At 37.8% G+C, this 24,043-nt stretch overlaps 3 protein-coding genes across 3 annotated transcripts; all 3 read left to right on the forward strand.

The window, feature by feature from the left end:
- Window positions 1–5,048: 5,048 nt before the first annotated feature.
- Window positions 5,049–8,873, forward strand: LOC128607041 (extracellular calcium-sensing receptor-like). Its single transcript, XM_053623659.1, has 6 exons — window positions 5,049–5,399; window positions 5,645–5,930; window positions 6,293–7,105; window positions 7,320–7,547; window positions 7,654–7,777; window positions 7,910–8,873. Exons 1-6 carry the CDS (start codon window positions 5,194–5,196, stop codon window positions 8,821–8,823), a joined length of 2,571 nt encoding a protein of 856 aa, XP_053479634.1. The 5' UTR covers window positions 5,049–5,193; the 3' UTR covers window positions 8,824–8,873.
- Window positions 8,874–11,686: 2,813 nt separating this feature from the next.
- On the forward strand, window positions 11,687–16,253 carry LOC128607040 (extracellular calcium-sensing receptor-like). Its single transcript, XM_053623658.1, has 6 exons — window positions 11,687–11,901; window positions 13,241–13,532; window positions 13,692–14,483; window positions 14,629–14,853; window positions 14,960–15,083; window positions 15,346–16,253. The coding sequence occupies exons 1-6, from the start codon at window positions 11,687–11,689 to the stop codon at window positions 16,251–16,253; spliced, it is 2,556 nt and encodes an 851-aa protein (XP_053479633.1).
- A 3,269-nt stretch (window positions 16,254–19,522) lies between these two features.
- LOC128606328 (extracellular calcium-sensing receptor-like) lies at window positions 19,523–21,324 on the forward strand. Its single transcript, XM_053622363.1, has 3 exons — window positions 19,523–19,898; window positions 20,022–20,313; window positions 20,468–21,324. The coding sequence occupies exons 1-3, from the start codon at window positions 19,684–19,686 to the stop codon at window positions 21,266–21,268; spliced, it is 1,308 nt and encodes a 435-aa protein (XP_053478338.1). The 5' UTR covers window positions 19,523–19,683; the 3' UTR covers window positions 21,269–21,324.
- Window positions 21,325–24,043: the final 2,719 nt, after the last annotated feature.

The raw sequence follows: 24,043 nt of genomic DNA on the forward strand, positions 1-24,043 counted from the left end.
CTAACTATTTCACCCTATTTTCCACTAACTAGGCTTTTACCACTAACAAAGTAACATTCCATGTTCTGATAGCCAGTTTCTGTTGTAAGGGTCAAGCTCTTCTAAGAATATCCATCACATGCCTGCCCCGTTCTTGCATCGTACCCCACAATTCGTTTTGAAGGCCCACAATATATACTTAGGCCAGTAAATGCACTGGAAGTGTTCATTATTGAGGTAGATTGTTAAAGGTAGAAAAGCTGTTGATACAGACAATGCAGTAGGCAAGACACAATAGACAACTACAATGGTAGAAGGCTTTGGTAATGTACAGTGCATCTCTATAGTAGAACAGTATTTGTGAATGTATGCAGAACCAAAGATGGATGCTGGGGGGGGGGTCATGTTTTCAGTCTGCTTAAAACTCACAAGTGACTTGATACAAGCTTGGAAAGAGGACAAAAGCTTGGAATGCAGAATCTACTGACTAAGTTAATGAAAGCTGTTTACATAGAGGCCTGGTTAGACCTGTCTGAACATGTCATGGCCAAATTGCATAGCCAGGATAATAAAATTAACTACACAGTGACTACTATGAATTAACTACTAGTGAACCCATGAAAAACAGTCTGAAGATGGTCTGACCTTGAAGTGAAGCAGCCCCATGCTCACTGTGCCCAATTTAGGTGGAACGGGCCAGTTCTTTGTGGAATATAGAGAAGTAAATGTATTGTTTGTTTATGTTCAACCAATGACAAGTATTATGGAATTATAAAATGTTCAAATGTTACTATACTAATACCATAAATGGCTCCACAAGTGGGCAAGAGCCGAGCTCAAGCTTGAGCCCCACGAGATGGTCAACGTGATGACCTCCTCTCCAGAGTCCAACCTGAGACCCATGAGGTGGTCTCACCTGCTGAGCTACAACCAGAGGTTAATGTGATGTACTCCTCTCCAGAACTCCAAGCTGAGACACACGAGGTGGTCTCCAATGCAGTGCCCCAGTCAGAGGTCAACATGGCGACCTCATGATTCATGAGATGGTCTCATCTACAGAGCTACAACCTGAGAGCCACAATGTGGCCTCACCTGTAGAGCTCCAGCACGAGACCAACAAAGTAGTCTCAGCTCCAGAGCCCCAGTTGGAGATCAACATAACAACTTCATGTCCAGAGTTCCAACCTGAGACAAACGAGGTTGTCTCAGCTCCAGAGCCCAAGTTGGAGGTCAATGTGGTGACCTCCTCCAAACAGCTCCAGCTCAAGACCCACAAGGTAGTCTCAACTGCAGAGCCTCAGTCGGAGGTCAACATGGTGACCTTCTCTCCAGAACCCCAGCACAAGACCATGAGGTTGTCTCATCTCCAGAAATCCAGCATAAAGTCAAGTTCCTGTCCAAGGTCAAAGAGACAGCCTCTTGAGCCAAGTTCCTGTCCAAGATCGAAGAGATGGCCCCCCAAGCCTAGTTCCTGTCTGACGTCGAAGAGAAGGCCTCCCGAGCCAAGTTCCTGTCCGAGGGCAATGAGTTGACCTCCTGAGACAATTTCCTGTCTGAGGGCGACGAGGTAACCTCCTGCACCATGTTTCTGTCTGAGGGCGACGAGGTGACCTCCTGTGCCACATTCCTGTCTAAGTCTGCTGACATGGACAACCAAGGTCACCGATGTCACGACCAACCAAGTTAGTCTGATGCTTCAGACTGACGACATAGCCAACCAAGCTCTGCGTACACCTGAGTCTGCTGACCCGGACAACCAAGTTTTGCTCACACCCGAGTCTGCTGACACGGACAACCGAGTTTTGTTCACGCCCGAGTCTGCTGACACGGACAACCGAGTTCTGCTCACATCCCGAGTGCACTGACACGGACAACCGAGTTCTGCTCACAGCCGAGTCTGCTGACACGGACAACCACGTTCTGCTCACAGCCGAGTCTGCTGACACGGACAACCGAGTTCTGCTCACACCCGAGTCTGCTGACACGGACAACCACGTTCTGCTCACACCCGAGTCTGCTGATACGGGCAACCGAGTCCAACCAGCAGAGTCGGTGAAGAACGACACTCAGCCTCTCTGTGTGACTGAGGATGCCGCTCAGCATTCCTATACAGCTGAGGACACCACTCCGCCTCCCTGTTCTGTTGAGGACGTCACTCCACCTCCCTGCTATGCTGAGGACGTCGCTCAACATCCCTGCTCCACTGAGGACGTCGCTCCACACTGAAGAAGGGCCAACAAGATGGCCCACCAAGTCAAGCCCTCGTCTAAAGCTGATAACACAATTTCCCAATGCTAGGTATCACCTAATGACCCTGGCGAACAAGTCCCAGTCTCATGTCTGCTCCTCGGCTCCTTGAGGAACCTGCTACTTGTTGGACAAGTCCTGCATTGGAACCTGAGGGGCTGTCTGAACATTTTGCCCAGAGGGCCAGGACCGCCGGGGGAGGGAGTGTACTTTGGGAGGTTTGTTCTGTTTGCCTGATCACCTGACCTCTGCATGTTCATGATTATTTTCTTCTGCCTTAACCTTTGGTCTTGTTGTTTCTGGATTAAAATACCTAACCTGCACTTGCTTCTGTCTGTGCCTCCTTTATATTAACACTTGCCTTAATTGTTTACAAGGGACACTGCATTGAATTGGCGACCCTGCTACATGCTCTCCAAATTATGTCTCACTGTATTTAGGATATTATTGCCAGTGGCTATGGAGTTAATATCTAATACATAATTCATGAATACACTAAGTTCAACTCATCGCTGGACACATAGTTGTTCAGAAATACTAAATTTACTAAATTAGTCAAATTTTCCCTTTTGAGCTGATCTGCTAGTCTATCCTGCATATTTGGTGGAGAATCCAATAGCTCAATTTAAACAGCTAATTTTCATTACGTATAATGGTGGAGAATACAACAATTTAACCCAAACAGTTCATTTTCCCTACACTGGAGCATGAGAGGATTCATTTTACTGGATCCATAGTGCACCAGGGGAATGCTTATGCTGATAATGATGGAGATACTTGGAGGGGCATGACTTGGACAGTCTACCAGATTTGAACCCATCAAGCTGAAGAAGGAGGCCTTCCATGTAATGCTTATGGAGAGGGGGATTTTTGTATTGCTTCAAAGGCATACAGGCAAACCAGTCAGTGATAGAAGGAGCACTTTGAAAAAACTCCTTAACCCAGTGGGCATGCCCTCCTTTCAAGAGACATTACAGAAATCTCTGGAGTTTTGAAGTCCATTTCTGTGGCTGAGGTTACTATAGCAGTTAGGAAGTGGCAAGGCTAAAGGGTTGGACATGATTTGACCAGATTGAAGGCAGCAGAAATGTTTGGGGTTGTGTGGTTAATATGCCTCTTCAGTGTCTCTTGGAAATCTGGGGCAGTGCCTCTGAGCTGGCAAATTTGGATGGTAGTCCACATTTTTAAAGAAGTATGCTTAATGGAAAAAAAGTAATGTCCTAAATGTAGTTTCTACATTTTTATATTTAAATTTCCTCAAAATGTGAACAGAAATGATGCACTTAACAATTAAATATATGAATCACAAATGGCATGTTTCAGGCAGCATATATACTCAGCAAAAAAAGAAATGTCCCCTTTTCAGGAGACTGTATTTTAAAAATAATTTTGTAAATTCCAAATCAGCTTTTAAGATATTTATTGGAAAGGGTTTAAACAAAGTTTTTCATGCTTGTTCAATGAGCCATAAACAATTATTGCACATACACCCATAGAACAGTCCTTAAGACATGAACAGTTTACAGGCGGTAGGCAATTAAGGTCACAGTTACAATAATTTAGGACACTAAAGAGAACTTTCTACTGACTCTGGAAAACACCAGAAGAATGATGCCTAGGGTGCCTGCTCACCTGCGTGAACATGCAATTGACCTACTGCAGGGAGTTTCCTTTGTTTGTTTTGTTTTCTTTGAATTTCTTTGTTCTGTGTTTTCTTTGTTCACTTACTTTCATTGGACAACCTTCTGAGTGGTCCTGTATGCTGCGCCACACAACATTCGGCATTACTTTTGCACTTTGTATGTCCTGTGTTTTAGCAAGAACAATAGCAGTAGTGATGGCATTTAAAGCCACATTGCCAGGTAGAAGTTTCCCCCAGTGTTCAGTGCCTGTGCAGCGAATAAGTGTTTTCCGCTGCTCCATTTTCAAGTCATTATATATGCTCTGTGGTTAACACTTGCACCCTCAGTGCCTCACAAAAACATGGCTCATTCCATAGATAAAATAATACTAGAATGTAATCTGGGCTCAGACATTGTTTTTTGGGCCGTGCTGGTATACATAGGACTTTTGGCTCTTTTATGTTTTATTTTAGCCTTTCTGGCACGTAAACTGCCTGATAATTTTAATGAAGCTAAATTTATCACATTCAGCATGCTCATATTCTGTGCCGTTTGGATCACTTTTATTCCAGCATATGTCAGTTCTTTTACTTTTTAAATTTACTGTAGCCGTGGAGATATTTGCAATACTTGCATCAAGTTTTGGTTTACTATTCTGTATATTTACTCCAAAATGTTATATCATCATACTTAAGCCATAACAAGAATACAAGAGAACATCTAATGGCCAAAGCAAATGCAAAACCTCAGTGATTTTCCTCACATAGTAAACACAATGTACTGACAGAAAAATCATAAAACATATTGTTTTTTAATTTTAAGTTTATTAATTAGTTTAACACATAAATGCAATAAAGACAAATATTTTGAATCAAAATACTGTTGAACATTTGTTCCAGTTTTTTAATCCTAAACACAATTTCATACATCATAGTAATAAACATTTATTTGAGCATTACCTTTGGAATCATGATTGATCATTTTGATTAAATGTGTCCTAATTGATTGTTGATATGTAAGAAAAAGTACACAAGCGTTTAAATAATAATAATAATAATAATAATAATAATAATAATTATTATTATTATTATTATTGATCAAAAAGGATAAACTTACAATATGGTTGATTTTTTTTAATACAGCCTGATTGGACCAAAAGTAATCCACACGTCCCCACACATTTTTTTTTTTTTTTTTTTATACTGTCTATTAATCACCACAATTGTTTTCGTCATGGTGAACATACAAAGGAGGTCCCATGTTCCCCAGTTATTAGAAGTATATAAAGACAGGATGCATTAGGCATAGTCCAAGGATTAGAGGCATATGCTTCCTATATAGCGTCATGCTTTTACTAGCAGCTATACTAATGATTATATTCTTTACTACCAATGCTGAAAATCAGCAATGCATAGCATATGGAACAGATGAACACCTTCATTTTTCTAAAGAGGGTGATGTAGCAATAGGAGGCATTTTTTCATTCCATCAATATCCTGTTAGTATAAATCCAACACTGATGGTCAACCCAGGAAATATGAGATGCTATGGGTAAGTTGGTAATTAGATAATTAATGGAATATTACAGACCTGAAATTAAATCCTTTTGAAGACCCACATGGTAAGACAACACTAAAAGAAATACTTGCAGGGAACAATAAGAATAAGTACTGTATAAATGTGTGCACAACAAATTATATATATATATATATATATATATATATATATATATATATATATATATATATATATATATATATATATATATGTGTATATATATATTTATTTCGTTTTAGGATTGATCAAGCAGAATTGCAGTATGCCATGGCGATGATATTTGCTATTGAGGAGATCAACAATAGCACAGATATCCTCCGTGACCTTACACTGGGCTACAGAATATATGGTTCCTGTCCCAGCATTCCTCTCTCGGTAAAGGCATCTCTGCTTCTCATGAACAGGCCAGGAATGGAGAGAGAAAATTGCATAAAATCTCCCACTGTGCATGCTGTCATTGGGGAAACTACTTCCACAGCAACTATAGGTATTGCAAAGACCATGGGTCCATTTCATATACCAGTGGTGAGTAAATGGGTATTCTGAGATTACCTGTGCACTGTTTATTCTGAAAAAACAAACAAACAAACAAACAAAAAAAACCAATATGAACTATGTAACAAAAGAAACATCTGTACATAAAGATAATATATAAGCTATCTTTATATAATGATAAATGGTTCTACGTTGTATATAGATGTTGGATATAATATCTGTCTAGAGATTTAAACATTTAAGTTTAATTCTCCATGCTGAGTAATTAGCAACAAGAACAATATGCAATGGAGGTTTTGATATTTACTGTATCTTGGCATATTTGATTTTATGAAAAATAAATATGATTATCAATTCCATAAAATTTATTAAATGGCACTTTTCTTTTGCAGATTAGCCACTCAGCTACCTGTGCATGTCTTAGCAACAGAAAAGAGTATCCCTCTTTCTTTAGGACAATTCCCAATGATTATTACCAGAGCAGAGCACTGGCAAAGCTGGTCAAGTATTTTGGTTGGACTTGGGTAGGAGCTGTTAGAAGTAGGAGTGACTATGGAAATAACGGAATGGCCAGTTTTCTAGAAGTTGCTGAAAAAGAGGGAGTATGTATTGAGTACTCTGTGGCTATTTACAGGACTGATTCCAGACAAAAGTTTCTAAATGTGGTGGACATTATCAAGGCATCCACATCCAAGGTGATTGTAGCTTTTGCAGATGAGAATGACCTGGACATCCTCATAACAGAGCTTTACTATCAGAATGTAACTGGATTTCAGTGGGTTGGAAGTGAAGGATGGATCACCTACAGCTACCTATCCAATGCCATGAGGTATGCGGTGGTTGGTGGTGCAGTAGGACTTGCTGTACCCAATGCCAACATTCCTGGCTTGAAAGAGTTTATTGAAAGTAGGCGACCCTCTTTAAAACCAGGTAATACTGGTCTGGTTGAATTGTGGGAGAGTGTGTTTGACTGTTCTCTAAGCTCTCAGTCACAGAAGGCTGAAAAATCCTGCACCGGTGAGGAGTCTCTTGAGAATACACAAACACGCTTCACAGATGTGTCAGATGCTAGCTTATTGAACAACATTTATAAAGCTGTGTATTCTGTGGCTTATGCTGTGGATAGGCTTTTAGGCTGTCATGACCAGAAGGGGCCATTTACCAATGGCACATGTGCAGACGTAGGAAACATAGAGCCATGGCAGGTGATGTAACAATAATGTAATTCCACTGCATAAATTTATGCACTTTTGCCAATTATTGTAGTCGGTACAAAATATAATAAATAATTAATAAATATAAGAATAAATAAATAAACATTTGTTTCAGGGTATATTGAACCCTATATATCATATGTAAGTCGATTTGGATAAAAGTGTCTGCTAAATGAATAAATGTAAATGTAAATATATCTTTCAGGTGCTCCATTACCTGTCTCAGGTGAACTTTACTACTAAGAATGGAGAAATTGTCCGATTTGACAAGTTGGGTGACCCAGTTGCACGCTATGCCATTGTTAATTGGCAGAGGAAGGATGAAGGAACCATGATATTCGAGTCCATTGGCATGTATGATGCATCTTTGCAAGATGGCCAGGAGTTTGTAATTAATACCAACAGCGCAGTCTGGGCAGGAGACCAGCATACAGTAAGCAAAGCAGGGAAAATGCTGATTTTCTCATGAACTCTCAACATAATTTATTACTGTATCTTTTGCTTAACAAACTCTAAAAGGGGTTACCTGTATACTCCAGGTTCCTCGGTCTATATGTAGTGAAAACTGTCTCCCAGGGACCAGCAGGGCTTTCATAAAAGGAAAGCCAATTTGCTGCTTTGACTGCATCCCCTGTGCAGATGGGGAGTTTAGCAACACCACAAGTGAGAAGACCAGGCTCCTTTCATTTACATTACTGCTGTTGGTGTTTTTAAAAAGTCCTCTAAAAGCTCACATGATTTCACACCATCATGAAATGTCCTCATTTTGCCTCTCTAATATATCTGTGGTTTCAGATGCAGTGACATGTCTTCCATGCCCTCTTGAATACAAGTCAAATGGGAACAAGACTAAATGTGATCTGAAAAGCATTGAATTCCTGAACTTTAATGAACTTATGGGTATTCTGCTAATGGCGTTCTCTTTGTTTGGTGGATGTCTCACAATCACAGTTGGGTTTATTTTCTTTTACTACAGACAGACTCCTATTGTCAGGGCCAACAACTCTGAGCTGAGCTTCCTGCTGCTTTTCTCTTTGAGTCTGTGTTTTCTCTGTTCACTTACCTTCATTGGTCAGCCATCTGAGTGGTCTTGTATGCTGCGCCACACAGCTTTTGGGATCGCATTTGTTCTCTGCATTTCCTGTGTTCTGGGGAAAACAGTAGTTGTGTTAATGGCCTTCAGAGCTACACTTCCAGGTAGTAATATCATGAAGTGGTTTGGACCTGCACAGCAGAGACTCAGTGTAATTTCCTTCACTTTCATTCAGGTCTTCATTTGTAGTCTTTGGTTGACGATCTCTCCCCCATTTCCTTATAAAAATATGCACCACTACAAAGATAAAATAATTTTAGAATGTCATGTGGGATCAGCTTTAGGTTTCTGGGCTGTGCTAGGATATATAGGAATTCTTGCTTTTTTGTGTTTTATCTTGGCTTTTCTAGCAAGGAAGCTACCTGATAACTTTAATGAAGCCAAATACATTACATTCAGCATGCTCATATTCTGTGTAGTTTGGATTACATTTATTCCAGCTTATGTCAGCTCTCCTGGAAAGTTTATTGTAGCTGTGGAAATATTTGCCATTTTAACCTCAAGTTCTGGATTACTTTTTTGTATATTTATTCCAAAGTGCTACATAATTTTACTTAAGCCTGACAAAAACACCAAAAAACAAATGATGAATAAAACACCATCCAAACCACTCTGAACAGTCTCACACATATGGTAGTAGGTAAGGAAACAAACAAACGAATAAGCACATGTTCATTCATAGATGCTTGCTACTTTTGATATAGAATGATATGTGAAGGTTTTTCACTGGCTATGATTTAAATGTATGGCGTTCGTTAAATAAAATTATGAATTTGACAATAAAGGTGGAATCTAAGAAACAGAAAAAACCTCAGTCTGTACTAAACACTAACGCAACAGGAGACATTTAGTTGTTTGATCGTTAATCATTTTGAATACAGAAATCACATGAAAGTTTACATTCAGCTCTTTGTGTGTTATAGTAGCAAATTACAATCAAACCCTTAAACTCCCCCTTGTTTTCTATCAATTAGCGTTGATAATGTAATTACTACCACCATACACAAAGTATGCAAAGCTTACAATATTGTGACTGACCCCTACTACCCCTCCAGATCAGGCTGCCAAACACCCTGTTGCTTCCAAACATCCACCTGAACTGAATTCTGTGGTTCTATCAACATCAGAAAACCATAAGGACCAGTTAGAATAATTTGGAAACCTTCTTGTCTTTGTGCGCACACATGCCAAGACCTTCAACAACGTCATATAGTGAAATTATGTCATGTTATTTTATATAAATACCATTATTATATGGCCACAATTCCCTGAAACCTCACCAAGTACTCACCTCTGCTCTGGTTCTAAATGACAATAATAAAACTCTGGGCAGAAACTCAAGGTTCAATCACTGGACTACTCTAGAGTCATCAGACCACCAGTACATGCAAGGAACGCTTAAATAGTAACAATTTCTGACATCTCTGTTGCCCCGTCCTGCCTTGACTTTGCCCCTGGATTAGCCAAGGCCTCCCTATATCCTAGGCCGGATTATTCCTAAGTGCTTATGTTTGCTGCCCAGCTGGTAGTGTTGCAGGCTTTCTTCCCTCCTCCGTTCCTTACACTGTAACAAGGAAGATTGTACCTACTGTATCCAGTGAGGGCTCTATGTACTTATGTCCAGTTGTGGCAGTTGCTGGTCTGCTTGACAGTGACAGTATAGGTGATGCTGCATTAAAGCAGCTCATCTCTATTTGGATAGTGGAAGCAATCTCAATTGCTTATGAGGCGTGTGGTCTCACTACGCCTCTGAGCATAGGGGCTTATTCCACTAGAATGGGTCACTCCCTAAAAGGCTTTATCTAAGGGGTACCCTTACAGGATGTGTGTGCTGCAATGGGGTGGTCAATGCCACACACATTCGTTCTGTATTACAGTTTGGCCTTATTGGCCAGCGCATATATGGTTCTCTGAGGTAATATCTCTGATGGATGGCACTCCCTGGGAAATTACTATTCGCAGGAATCTGTTGTCTCAAACCAGAGGGTTGATTCGTCACCCTCGGCCAGAACTATGGAAACTGTGTGTCTGGCCCCTGAGTGGCACCAGCTCATAGATTCTGGTCTCTCAACCAAGGTTGCAGAGACCATGTTAAATGCTAGGAATGTCAATGAGACCCAATAAACTGCGCAATGGCTACAGTCCTGGAGTTCTTACAGGAATATTCCTCAGCAAGGTTGGCTTCTTCTACAGTTATGGTCTACATGACCGCCATTTTGGCCAGCCATGCCCCTATTGATGGAGCCTCTGTGACAGGCCATACCTGTCATACTTGGTATGACGGAGTTGGTATACTCATTCCCACAGCATGAAGCTCATGCAAAGAGTTCTGTCTCACCCTAAGTTATGTGACATAGGTTTGAAAAGCTCTTTCATGATCAGAAAAAAAATATCTGGTAGCAACACTTTTATTAAAAAAAAAAAAAAAAATGTTTTCGGGAGTTATTAGTCAATTATGGACATGGGTTTACGATCAGCAGGTTGTTTAAGCTGTGGAACTTGGGTCAGATATCGACTACAAAACAGGATCTAAAAAGTACATTTTCTCTAGTAAATGCCAATGCCATTGCATGCATTGCAACTCAATCAGTGCAACAGACATCCATACACGAGATAGATTGTCAAAATTTGGGATATTTTTTTAAGCCAATCTCTGAATTTGTTCTGGCTTGTTTTGATAGCTCCTTGGTCAACAGGATACTGTTTATTTAGATTCTATTATATTATATTTAAATTATGTGCCACTTTAATTGCACACAGGTGGACTCTGAAGGCATCTGGATGTCTGAAGGCATCTGGTTGCACCAGAATTAATTTAGGGGTTTCACAGCAACATGGCTTAAATACATACTGTATGCAATCACAAATTTTATGTTCTTTATTTGTAAATAATTTTGCAAACATTATTGATTTCCCATCTGCTGTGTTGTGTTGATTCATGTCAATAATCTATTGTCTACTTCAGTTTCAGATTACAATAATACTTCAAAATATGGAACATTTCAAGGGAGTGGCAAGAGGCAAGGGGAAGGAAAAATAAATAAAAACGACTGAGAATATGATGATAAAATTTTAACCCTTTCTTTTGCAATATGTAGGATTGTGTAAAAAAATGGAAAATGCTAAGTTAAAATATCCAAGGTCACGTGAGAAGAAATGCATGAATGAATGAATGGTATACAAATAATAACAAAGACAAAAGAAACTGATGCAGTGACAAAAATAACTACAGGCTCTGATAGCCCAGTGGTTTAAAAAAAAAAAAAAAAAAAAAAAAAAAGGGTAAACAATACATCAAAGCCTGCTCATAATAATGTCACACCTCCTTTGATTGCAACTCACAAGCACAACCTTTCCATAGAAGATTTGCAAATCCATTTGTATAAATACCACAGATCCACCCTGTTCAAGTAGCTGACATATCAGGCCATGCATACATGCTCACACTTTCTATTACTACATTATAACTCTATAGGTAGATGGAGTCATTTTTTACTCTCTTGCATGTGTTAATGGCCATCATAAATTTTTCCAGAGCTAATGAGACTACTTGTAGCCTGTATGGAGAACCTGCATACCCACATCTGTGGAAAGATGGTGACATCATAGTTGGAGCTATTTTTCCATTTTATAGTAACTGGGAGATCACTGACTTGTCCTATTCAGTCATGCCACCTCCAGTGAAGTGCACAAGGTAAGTAGCATATGATTATTAATTATATTTTTTATAATTAATAATTATTATAACATGTTATAATATATAACATCTAATAATTATTATAACAATTATATAGCAGTTCTTTTTCTATTTCAGATATTTTCTATTAAAGTTTATATACACATCCCCAAACGTCTGCATACCCCTTGCAGAATCTGTTAAATCTTAATACTGTTAACAAAATAAGAGGGATCATAAAAATCCCATGTTGTTTTTTATTTAGTCCTGTCCTGAATAAGTTATTTCACATAACAGATGTTTACATATAATCCAGAAGAAGATAATAGCTGAATTGATAAAAAATGACCCCGTTCAAAAGTTTACATGCCCTTGATTCTTAATACTGTGTGTTGTTACCTGGATGATCCACAACTTTTTTTTGTTTTCTGATAGTTGTTAATGAGTCCCTTGTTTGTCCTGAGCAGTTAAACTGTCCACAATTCTTCAGAAAAATCCTCCAGGTCCTGCACATTCTTTGCTTTTCCATCATATTCTGCATATTCATCCCTTCCCAACAGCGGCTATATGATGATGAGATCCATCTTTTCACACTGAGGACAACTGAGGGACTCATACACAGCTATTACATAAGGTGCAAACGTTCACTGATGCTCAAGAAGGCAACACAATACGTTAAGATCCACGGGATGTAAACTTTTGAACAGGATGAGCAGTGCAAAGCAGTGTAAATTGCTATTATTTTGTTTAAAGATTTTTTTTTTTTTTTTTTTGCATTTAGTACTGCTCTTCAGATGCTTAATAAGATTTCCAAGAAGACAAAATACTAACATTTTACACCGATCATCCTGAAAGAAAAGCCTTTTTATAGACCATAAATTTATTAACCCAGCTGATATTAATTTGCACAGATAGGAGTTATAATTACTTTCTAACTAATTATGGATTTCAGCTGGTTCCTTGCCTTACCTTGTCTTGGAGAACTGCTTTTTCTTAGTGTGTTCAATACTTTTTCCCCATGTCATTCAACTGTATTACACATAACTTCATTTATGGACTTTAATGATGTGAATTCTTTAGATTTGCAGATTTCTTGAGTTAATACTGATTTCCCTACTCAGTACTGATCAGTACTGATTTACTGATTTAATACTTGAGTTAATACTGTCAATAACCTCACTGGCAATATATTTACTGAAATAATTTGACGCATACAATACTTATTACCCACACTGTATATATATATATATATATATATATATATATATATATATATATATATATATATATATATATATATATATATATACAATTTATATTAAAGCATTTGTGTTTCTCTCTGATTTTTTTTAACCAGCATGGAATTCAAAGGCTTCCATTATTCACAGGCCCTAATATTTGCAATAGAGGAGATCAACAATAGTTCTTCATTACTGCCTGGAGTCTTGTTGGGCTACAAGATCTATGACACCTGTGGTTCCACATCTTTGGGTGTTAAAGCAGCAATGACACTTGTGAATGGAAATGAGAACTCAATCTCAGATGTGATCTGCAAAAAGCCAGCTCAGGTGCAGGCAATAATAGGAGAGACGTATTCATCAGTGTCCATGGCTATAGCAAAAAGTATTGGACCTTTCCACATGCCATTAGTAAGAATTTTTCATAAATATTTATCAAGATTAGGACAATTGCAACACCATTTCAATGGTTAAAAGAACTCTACAGCTGATAGGTCATTTATATTTCTGTTTATGTTTTATGACTGTCAAGGCGTAATGTCTGATGTAGTAATGTGTTTCTAATTGCAGATCAGTTACTACTCCACTTGTGAATGCCTCAGTGACAAAAGGAAGTTTCCGTCATTTCTGCGCACTATTCCCAGTGATTACCACCAGAGCAGAGCACTTGCAGAAATGGTCAAGTACTTTGGTTGGACATGGGTAGGAGCAATAAGAAGAGATGATGACTATGGCAATAATGGGATGGCAACTTTCTCTAATGTAGCAGAACAGCTGGGGGTCTGCTTAGAATATTCCCTTCCATTTTTTCCAACTTATTCACAAGAAAAAGTGCTGAAAATAATTGAGCAAATTAAAATGTCCACTTCTCGTGTGATAGTTGCATTTTTCACTCAATGGGACTTCGATGTTTTGCTGCCCATGCTTTCTGAACACAATATCACCGGATATCAATGGGTGGGAACTGAGGGCTGGATCTCTGATCCAGTAGTGGCCAAATTAGATAAGCACAATATACTACAAGGAGCTATAGGGCTAGCCATTCCCAAAACAAAAGTCACAGGTCTGAAAGATTTTATTCTTGATATAAAACCACTGAAATCAGTAGGCAGTGCCATTTTTACAAAATTTTGGGAGGCTTTGTTTAAGTGCAAATTTACAGCACAGAATGATTCAGAGGACTCACCTATATGCACAGGTGAAGAGAATATCTCTGAGATAGAAAACACCTTTACTGATATGTCTTTTATGCCAATTTTCAATAATATCTATAAAGCAGTATATGCCATAGCCTATACTCTACACAGTCTTCTTGGCTGCCAACACACATGTCTTACAAAGAAGCAGCCAGATCTGATCACAGTAAGTTAATATTGATTCTGAAACTTTTTTTTTTCTATTCAAGCATTTGATACAAACACTTACATTAATTTAATTAACAGGAGAAAAAAAAACACGATTTGGTAACCCCCCCCCCCCCCACCCCCCATTTGCTCTATTCCGTCAGTTTCTAGGACACCTTAAAAAGGTGCGTTTCAAGACCAAAGAAGGTGAAGAAGTTTATTTTGATGAAAATGGTGATCCTCCAGCAAAATATGAAATAATAAACAGGCAAACAAGTAAAGATCAGTATAAATTTGTCACTGTTGGACTTTATGACTCCTCTCTTCCTATTCATGATCGATTAGCAGTAAACATGGCCTCCATTGTGTGGGCAAAAGATACGAATCAAGTGAGTATAAGGAAAAAATCCATGGAATCAATTAAATGAAATATCATAGAAAGATTATATAATGTATATAAAATTATCAAGTAACCACATTTTCTATTTAAAAAAGGTACCAAAATCTGTATGTAGTGAGAGTTGCCCCCCTGGTACAAGGAAAGCTGTGCAGAAAGGAAAGCCTATCTGCTGTTTTGACTGCATACCATGTGCTGCTGGAGAGATAAGTAATATGACAGGTACAGACTACCCCTAAAAAATTAAAAATGACAAATACAAAATAAACAACTTGCTACAAATTGCTGCTGTTATTAATATTTGCAAAAACATCCTGACAGTTAGGCTTACCTGGGTTAAAGTACAGAAATTTTCTAAATTAGCTAGGTGATCCTGCTAAAAATAGGAAAATACATTAATGAATTTGTGACATATGTTTTGTATATTATTTCTTCTAAATATCTAACATTTCTTGGTTTGTAATTTTATCTCTCCCACTTTCAGATTCCATTGAATGTGACCAATGCCAGCAAGATTACTGGTCAAATCCAGACAAGAATAAATGTGTAAAGAAGGAAGTTGAATATTTGTCCTATGAGGAAACTATGGGAATATTGCTAACAGTGGTTTCTATTGTTGGTGCATTTATAGCAATGGTAATAGCAATCATATTCTTTAAATATAAAAACACACCAATAGTCAAAGCCAACAACTCTGAACTGAGTTTCCTGCTGCTCTTTTCTCTGACTCTGTGTTTCCTCTGTTCACTTACTTTCATTGGCCGGCCCTCTGAGTGGTCCTGTATGCTGCGCCACACAGCATTTGGGATTACCTTTGTCCTTTGCATCTCTTGTGTACTGGGGAAAACAATAGTGGTGTTACTGGCCTTCAGGGCTACACTTCCAGGCAGTAATGTCATGAAATGGTTTGGGCCTCCACAACAGAGACTCAGTGTACTTGCCCTCACTCTCATACAGGTCCTTATTTGTGTGCTTTGGTTGACAATATCCCCTCCTTTCCCCTTCAAAAATCTAATGCACTACAAGGAAAAGATCATTCTTGAATGCAATTTGGGCTCAACCATAGGTTTCTGGGCTGTGCTGGGTTACATAGGACTTTTAGCACTTTTATGTTTTATTTTAGCTTTTCTAGCTAGGAAGCTTCCAGATAATTTTAATGAAGCTAAATTCATCACATTTAGCATACTAATGTTCTGTGCTGTTTGGATTGCTTTTATTCCAGCTTATGTCAGCTCTCCTGGAAAATTCACTGTAGCTGTAGAGATATTTGCTATTTTAGCATCAAGCTTTGGTTTACTGTTTTGTATCTTTCTTCCAAAGTGTTACATAATCATCCTGAAGCCAGAGAAAAACACTAAAAAGCAAATTATGGGAAAAGTGCCAGTGCACTGAGTTAATAACGCTAATATGCACTATTAATATTAAAAAATATAAAGTATATTTCCACTGGACCTGAAGCCTGATTGTCAGAACAATTATTTATTTATATTTTATGCATTCTTTTTTAATGAAAAAGAATTGTATAGTATAAAAATTATATAATTTACTATATTCAAAACTTCAATATTAGAAATTGGCAGTTTTAACTGGTCTATTAATGTTGTGCCCATTCAAATCAAATTCAAATTTAAATATCAGCTCAAAACCCATTTGTTCACCCAATATTTTCAGTCTTAATGTGTAGCTGCTTCATGTACTACTCATTGTGTTTGTTTGTTTATACTACCTACACTTTCTGTGCTGTCTACATGATGCTTAGTGTCTGTCTCTTGTTATGGATTTGAAAGTTGTAAGACTTATTATAACAATGGAACTTCATTGCTTCTTGTTCTAGACTGGGCAAATGGCCGCTGTCCATATGACCCATATGTTAGTCTGTTTTACTGTATTGTTATTGTATTTTATTGTGCAGTGTCCTTAAAGGACACTGCACAATAAAATATTTATTGTGCATATATTAATTGTGCATATATTTATTGTGCATATATTAATACACAATATTTAATTTGTATAGCACCTGGAAAGGTGCTATACAAATTAAATATATTATTATTATTATTATTATTATTATTATTATTATTATTATTATTTCCCCCTCATGCTGAGTCTTGGAGTGTTCAGTGTGCTTGAGTTACCGGCAGCGCAACAGCACACTTCTGGGTTTACAGTGATTTTATCTATGTGTGACATGTTTTTTTGTTATGTTTTCTGTTCTGTTTCCACCCCTGTATTATTAGTATTTAAACACCGCAGCTGCCTTTGTTTGTGGTTGAAGTATTGTTTCTGTGTTTTGCTGTCAATGCGTTACCAGGCCTTTGTTCTGTGTTCTCATTTCCAGATCTTTGATCTTGTTCCCAGTTTCTCTGTTTTTCTGTTCTGACTTTGCCATGTAAACCCTGTTTGCTGATCAGCTTACTTCTGTTTGCTTGATTTTGCCTTCAGGATTTGGATTTATCTGCCTGTCTCTTTAATAAAAGCTTTAACTGCGATTTCATCCGTCTCCACCCTGTTTACATGACTACTTCACCTAACTATGGGTGCATCAGGAAAGTGGAGGAGACTTCATACCAAGAAAACCATGCCAGCACTCAATTCAAGCCAGTCTGTCTTGAATTCCCCAGACCCATATGATAGGCATCATGCTAAGATAACCATGCCAAAATTTGACTGCATTATATTTTTCGAGCCTGGTCGAAACTCCAATCCCAAGAAGAAGCAATGGCTGGGGTTCATTTTATTGTGGTTCTTTGGCCCAGCCCACCAGTGGGCGGAGTGTCTAGTCATTACAGGATCCAGTGGACTTAGCAATCTAACTGTTTGTGGGACTATTTGTAAAGGTGTTTACAACCTTTTCAACTAGAAAAGTCTTTGGGGGGTGGGGACCAGCATGATGAAGGAACCAGTTCCGACATTCACAACCTACTATGAGCAGGCCGACAGGGCGGACTCCACAGCCCAGCTCCAGCCTAACCAAGACATAACCTCCCACATCCTGTTCCTGCCAGAGGCCGACGAGACAACCTACCAAGCTCTGCTCATGCCTGAGTCCGACAAGATGGCCTCTCAAGTCATGTGTCTGTCTGAGGTCAAGGGCAAAGCCTCCAAAGACCAGCTCATGCCTGAGGCTGGCGGTGCAGTCTCCCAAGCCTGGTTTCAGCCATCTGACCCTGGCAAGCCTGCCCCATTCTCTAATAGGAGTCCAAAACATATGGCCTCAAGTCTGATCATACAATCACATATCAGTCATTGACTTTTGGTACCAACTACAATTATGAACAACCTCTGTGTTCAAACAAAGTGTTTATTATTGACAATCAGTAGTTTGCATAGAAGTCTACTAACATTTCTCTGGGTTCAGATATGGAAGGCTGTTCCTCTCAATTACTCCCCTCCAAGTATCTCCATCAGTCCCAACATGAGCATTAAATTTCCCTAATATAATATCATGTTTTCAGTCTGCTTAAAAACACTCACACATGACTTGATACAAGCTTGGAAAGAGGACAAAAGCTTGGAATGCAGAATCTACTGACTAAGTTAATGAAAGCTGTTTACATAGAGGCCTAGTTAGACCTGTCTGAACATGTCATGGCCAAATTGCATAGCCAGGATAATACAATTAACTACACAGTGACTACTATGAATTAACTACTAGTGAACCCATGAAAAACAGTCTGAAGAAGGGTTGACCTTCAATTGAAGCAGCCCCATGCTCACTGTGCCCAAATTAGGTGGATCAGGCCAGTTCTTTGTGGAATATAGAGACGTCAGTGTATTGTTTGTTTATGTTTAACCAAAGACAAGTATTATGGAATTATAAAATGTTCAAATTTTACCATACTAAATTATAAATATTTAATAAAAATGTAGGATAGACAACCTTACAGTCACAGAAAGTTTGCAATGTCCATTTGGGGTCATTCAACCAAATGCTTGGGTAATCCTGATAAGAAAACTACTACTTGTTTATCTGTTGACTCTTACTGTTACTTATGAACTATTATGTTAAAAAATAATAATAATAATGTATTTTCCTGCTGAAGTAATTGTTTTCATCTTGCTGAACAAAATAGTTTACTGCCCATTTACTGTGTATTTATTGTCTTTTATGTTATTGTCCTGCATATCTATTGTTCTGTTCTTTGTATTTATTGCCCTGCACTTGTCTCACATTGTTGTGTATTGTACTTTATGTAGTCTTGTGTACTGTTCTGTGTTGCACCATGATCCTGAAGAAATGACATTTCATTTCAATGTATACAAGCTACATTGACAATAAACACCCAATTGACTTGACTTGACTTGACTTGACTTAACTTGACTTGAAGTAATCTGAGGCAGGTTTGTTTGTGTTTCCGGCTATGGAAAAATAACATATACCATATAAAACTTTCAGCATAGAATGAACAAGCACAGCATAAATCTACTGCAATAAGGAACAAAAAAAAAGGCCAAGATAACAAGGAGTTAAGAAAAAGATTCAAAATGTAGGAAAGAGATGTCCTATACAACATAACTAAATACCAGTAAAGCATATTGTACCGTATATTGTAGATGGTTCTCAACAGCACAAAATGTACATGAGGATGTTTTTACTTTTAACAACTAATGTGGCAAAAACCCAGAGATAAAACAGGGTAAAGGCCCTCTTCTGTCAAAATAGAACTGTCACACCTCCTTTGGCTGTGACCCACATGTGTAACTTTACCATAGAGAATTTGTTTTCCTTCTATATAAATATCACCGATTAATTCTGTTCAGTGAGCTGACATGTACAATATTGCATTATCAATCTGTCTCTTCTTTAGACCTGGATAGCTAGATGGAGTCAATATTTACTCTCTTTCATGTGGTAATGGCCATCATCAATTCATATACAGCACAAGAGACTACTTGTAGCCTGCGTGGAGAGCCTGCATACCCACAGATATGGAAGGACGGTGATATCATAGTTGGAGGAATTTTCCCCTTCCATTTTAAATGGGATATGACAGACTCATCCTATGCGGTCATGCCACCTGCAACGAAGTGCACAAGGTAAACAGTATATACATTACGTGAAATATTTATTATATTAAATTATTAAAATATCAGCACTAATGATATCATTAGATTCTTTACAGAATCATGCATATGCTTTTCTCTCTGTTTTTTAACAAGTCTTGAATTCAGATCCTTCCAGTATACACAGACCTTGATATATGCGGTAGAGGAGATCAACAACAGTTCATCTTTACTGCCTGGAGTATCATTGGGCTACAAGATCTTTGATACCTGTGGTTCCACAACACAGGGGGTAAAAGTAGCAATGACGCTTGTGAATGGAAATGAGAAATCAATCTCGGAACAGATATGTACAAAGCCAGCCCAGGTGCAAGCCATAATAGGAGAGACATACTCATCTGTGTCCATGGCTATATCAAAGAGTATTGGACCTTTCAGCATGCCTTTAGTAAGAATTTACATTATTTACATTTACATTATTCTAAAGGTGAGATGATAGAAAGCCAATGTATAGCTAATTTACAACTCATTATGTTATGTGACAGTATGAAAAATACTGACTGACTGTCATGCTTGATATAAGTATGTGAATCTAATTTTAGATCAGTTACTTTGCTACCTGTGAATGTCTGAGTGATAAAAGGAAATATCCCTCATTTCTGCGCACTATTCCCAGTGATTATTACCAGACCTTAGCACTTGCAGAGATGCTCAAGCACTTTGGCTGGACCTGGGTTGGAGCAATAAGAAGAGATGATGACTATGGAAACAGTGGGATGGCTGCATTTACTAAAATTGCAGAACAACTGGACATATGTTTAGAATACTCACTTCCATTTTTTAGAACCTACTCACAAGAAAGAATACTGAGAGTAATTGAGCAAATTAAAAGCTCCACATCTCGAGTAATAGTGGGATTTGTCACTCAATGGGATTTTGAAATTTTGCTGCCCATACTTTCTGAACACAACATCACCGGATATCAATGGGTGGGAACTGAGGGCTGGATATCTGATCCAGTAGTTGCCAAACTAGATGAGCACAACATACTGCAAGGAGCAATCGGGCTAGCCATTCCCAAAACAAAGGTGACAGGTCTGGAGGACTTCATTCTAAATATAAAACCACTGAAATCAGTAGGCAGTGCAATTTTTAATAAATTCTGGGAAGCTTTGTTTAATTGCAAATTTACAGCACAGAATGATTCGGAGGACTCACCTATATGCACAGGTGAAGAGAAACTCTCTGAGATAGAAAACACCTTTACTGATATGTCTTTTATGCCAATTTTCAATAATATCTATAAAGCAGTATATGCCATAGCCTATACTCTACACAGTCTTCTTGGCTGCCAACACACATGTCTTACAAAGAAGCAGCCAGATCTGTTCACAGTAAGTTAATATTGATTCTGAAACTGTTTATTTTTATTTATTTTTTTTCTATTCAAGTATTTGATACAAACACTTACATTAATTTAAGTAAAAGGAGAAAAAAAAGACAATTTGCTCTATTCCGTCAGTTTCTAGAACACCTTAAAAAGGTGCGTTTCAAGACCAAAGAAGGTGAAGAAGTTTATTTTGATGAAAATGGTGATCCTCCAGCAAAATATGAAATAATAAACATGCAAACGAGTAAAGATCAGTATAAATTTGTCACTGTTGGACTTTATGACTCCTCTCTTCCTATTCATGATCGATTAGCAGTAAACATGGCCTCCATTGTGTGGGCAAACAATACAAATCAGGTCAGTATAAGGAAAAATGCAAAGTCTAATTTTTATGAATAATCATATAAATACATATTTCATAGTATTATTCAAGTAACTACAATTTCTATTTTAATAAGCTGCCCAAATCTGTGTGTACTGAGAGTTGCCCCCCTGGTACAAGGAAAGCTGTGCAGAAAGGAAAGCCTATCTGCTGTTTTGACTGCATACCATGTGCTGCTGGAGAGATCAGTAATATGACAGGTACAGAATAACCCTAAAAACGAAAGATAACAGATGACAATTACTACTACTACTACTACTACTACTACTACTACTACTAATAATAATAATATACATTTAGCTAGAAATTAACTAGATATAGGTGAACTGCTCAAAACAACAAAAAAAGTACTTTTATTAATCTGACATATGTTTAGCTGATTATTTCTGTTATATATCTAATTTTTTCTTGTTCTGTATTTTGTATCTCTCTCACTCTGTGACAGATTCCATTAAATGTGACCAATGCCAGCAAGATTACTGGTCAAATGCAGACAAGAATAAATGTGTAAAGAAGGAAATTGAATATTTGACCTATGAGGAAACAATGGGAATTTTGCTAACAGTGGTTTCTATTGTTGGTTCTTTTATGACAATAGTAATAGGAATCATATTCTTTAAATATAAAAATACACCAATAGTCAAAGCCAACAACTCTGAACTGAGCTTCCTGCTGCTCTTTTCTTTGACTCTGTGTTTCCTCTGTTCACTTACTTTCATTGGCCGGCCTTCTGATTGGTCCTGTATGCTGCGCCACACAGCGTTTGGGATCACCTTCGTCCTCTGCATCTCCTGTGTACTGGGGAAAACTATAGTGGTGTTAATGGCCTTCAGGGCTACACTTCCAGGCAGTAATGTCATGAAATGGTTCGGGCCTGTACAGCAAAGACTCAGTGTACTTGCTTTCACTATCATACAGATTCTTATTTGTGTGCTTTGGTTGACAATATCCCCTCCTTTCCCCTTTAAAAATCTATTGCACTATAAGGAAAAGATCATTCTTGAATGCAGTTTGGGCTCAACCATAGGTTTCTGGGCTGTGCTGGGTTACATAGGACTTTTAGCACTTTTATGTTTCATTTTAGCTTTTCTAGCTAGGAAGCTTCCAGATAATTTTAATGAAGCTAAATTCATCACATTCAGTATGGTAATGTTCTGTGCCGTTTGGATTGCTTTTATTCCAGCTTATGTCAGTTCTCCTGGAAAATTTACTGTAGCTGTAGAGATATTTGCTATTTTAGCATCAAGCTTCGGTTTACTATTCTGTATCTTTCTTCCAAAGTGTTACATAATCGTCCTGAAGCCAGAGAAAAACACTAAAAAGCAAATTATGGGAAAAGTGTCTGTTCAATAAGTTAATAATATAAATATGCATGGTTAATATGGATTTAAAGCATATAGTTTCCTGAACCTCAAACCTTAAGCATTAAATAACTTATTCATATTTTATAATTTATTTAAATTAAAAATAATGGGGTGATCGGAAAATTAAATAAATTAGAAAATAATGCAATGTTAGAAATTGCTGAGTTTACCCATGATATTATTCATGTTGTGTCCATACTGTGTGCTCTTAAACATTTCATTCAGAGGCGATGGAAATTGTGATGGTGTGTACATAGTAGAGCAACAAAGAAAACCTAATAAAACATTTGAATAATGATACAATAGGAATGAAAATTTTCGTCTTGTAATTTTAGGTGTTTGTATTAATACATTTGCATGAGCCACATGTTAGATGCATTCAGTAGTAGCATAGATATTTACTAAATATTTTGTGCTCTCTAACTATCATCTGTATTACTCTATTACATACATCATACCATGTTATTTCACAGTAGACCAAAGTATGACACACCTACATACAGCTGCTGTAAGGCTGCTACTGCTTTTTTTTTTCCAGTGGTAGGTTTTCCATGGTTGGTTTCACTGAGTAACACATACACACACAGAAACAACAGCCTCATTAGTGGGCTGCAGTATAGTGCTCCTCATGAAATGTGTATAAATGCTCTACTTAGAACAACTGCACATGGGTGCCAAAATGACCCATTAAAAAAAAAAAAATGGACCCAGGTGCTGAAAAGTTCTACACCACTTATTAAGCAGGGTCACCCAAGTGTGAACCATGTCTTAGTAGTCCATTCTATTGACAGAGCACTCTTTGCAAATAGCACCCCAAGTGGGCAGTTCTTGCTAAGATACAATAAAGAGACCACAGATGAACATACTTATTAAGTTCAGTCACGATAGCACAATGCTAGTTTTGTTAAATGCCTTTTGAAATCTGAATCGGTGAAGCTCCGCTTAGCAGTGATTGATGTATGGTGTTCACATTGTTTATAAATCTCAACATGTTTTTGATAATTACCAAGTATCACATGCCCCTGAGTACTTTGAAATCTGC

Source organism: Ictalurus furcatus, chromosome 4 (genome assembly GCF_023375685.1).
Source record: "Ictalurus furcatus strain D&B chromosome 4, Billie_1.0, whole genome shotgun sequence".
NCBI lineage: Eukaryota > Metazoa > Chordata > Actinopteri > Siluriformes > Ictaluridae > Ictalurus > Ictalurus furcatus.

What these genes read in the sequence shown, in the direction of transcription:
- LOC128607041 (XM_053623659.1), top strand. Translation starts at nt 5,194, where the DNA reads ATGCTTTTACTAGCAGCTATACTAATGATTATATTCTTTACTACCAAT. An exon ending in GGAAATATGAGATGCTATGG is followed by an intron (nt 5,400 to 5,644) that starts GTAAGTTGGTAA and finishes ATTTCGTTTTAG; the next exon opens with GATTGATCAAGCAGAATTGC. An exon ending in GGGCAGGAGACCAGCATACA is followed by an intron (nt 7,548 to 7,653) that starts GTAAGCAAAGCA and finishes TGTATACTCCAG; the next exon opens with GTTCCTCGGTCTATATGTAG.
- LOC128607040 (XM_053623658.1), top strand. Translation starts at nt 11,687, where the DNA reads ATGGAGTCATTTTTTACTCTCTTGCATGTGTTAATGGCCATCATAAAT. An exon ending in CCTCCAGTGAAGTGCACAAG is followed by an intron (nt 11,902 to 13,240) that starts GTAAGTAGCATA and finishes TTTTTTAACCAG; the next exon opens with CATGGAATTCAAAGGCTTCC. An exon ending in GACCTTTCCACATGCCATTA is followed by an intron (nt 13,533 to 13,691) that starts GTAAGAATTTTT and finishes TTCTAATTGCAG; the next exon opens with ATCAGTTACTACTCCACTTG.
- LOC128606328 (XM_053622363.1), top strand. Translation starts at nt 19,684, where the DNA reads ATGGAGTCAATATTTACTCTCTTTCATGTGGTAATGGCCATCATCAAT. An exon ending in CCTGCAACGAAGTGCACAAG is followed by an intron (nt 19,899 to 20,021) that starts GTAAACAGTATA and finishes TTTTTTAACAAG; the next exon opens with TCTTGAATTCAGATCCTTCC. An exon ending in GACCTTTCAGCATGCCTTTA is followed by an intron (nt 20,314 to 20,467) that starts GTAAGAATTTAC and finishes ATCTAATTTTAG; the next exon opens with ATCAGTTACTTTGCTACCTG.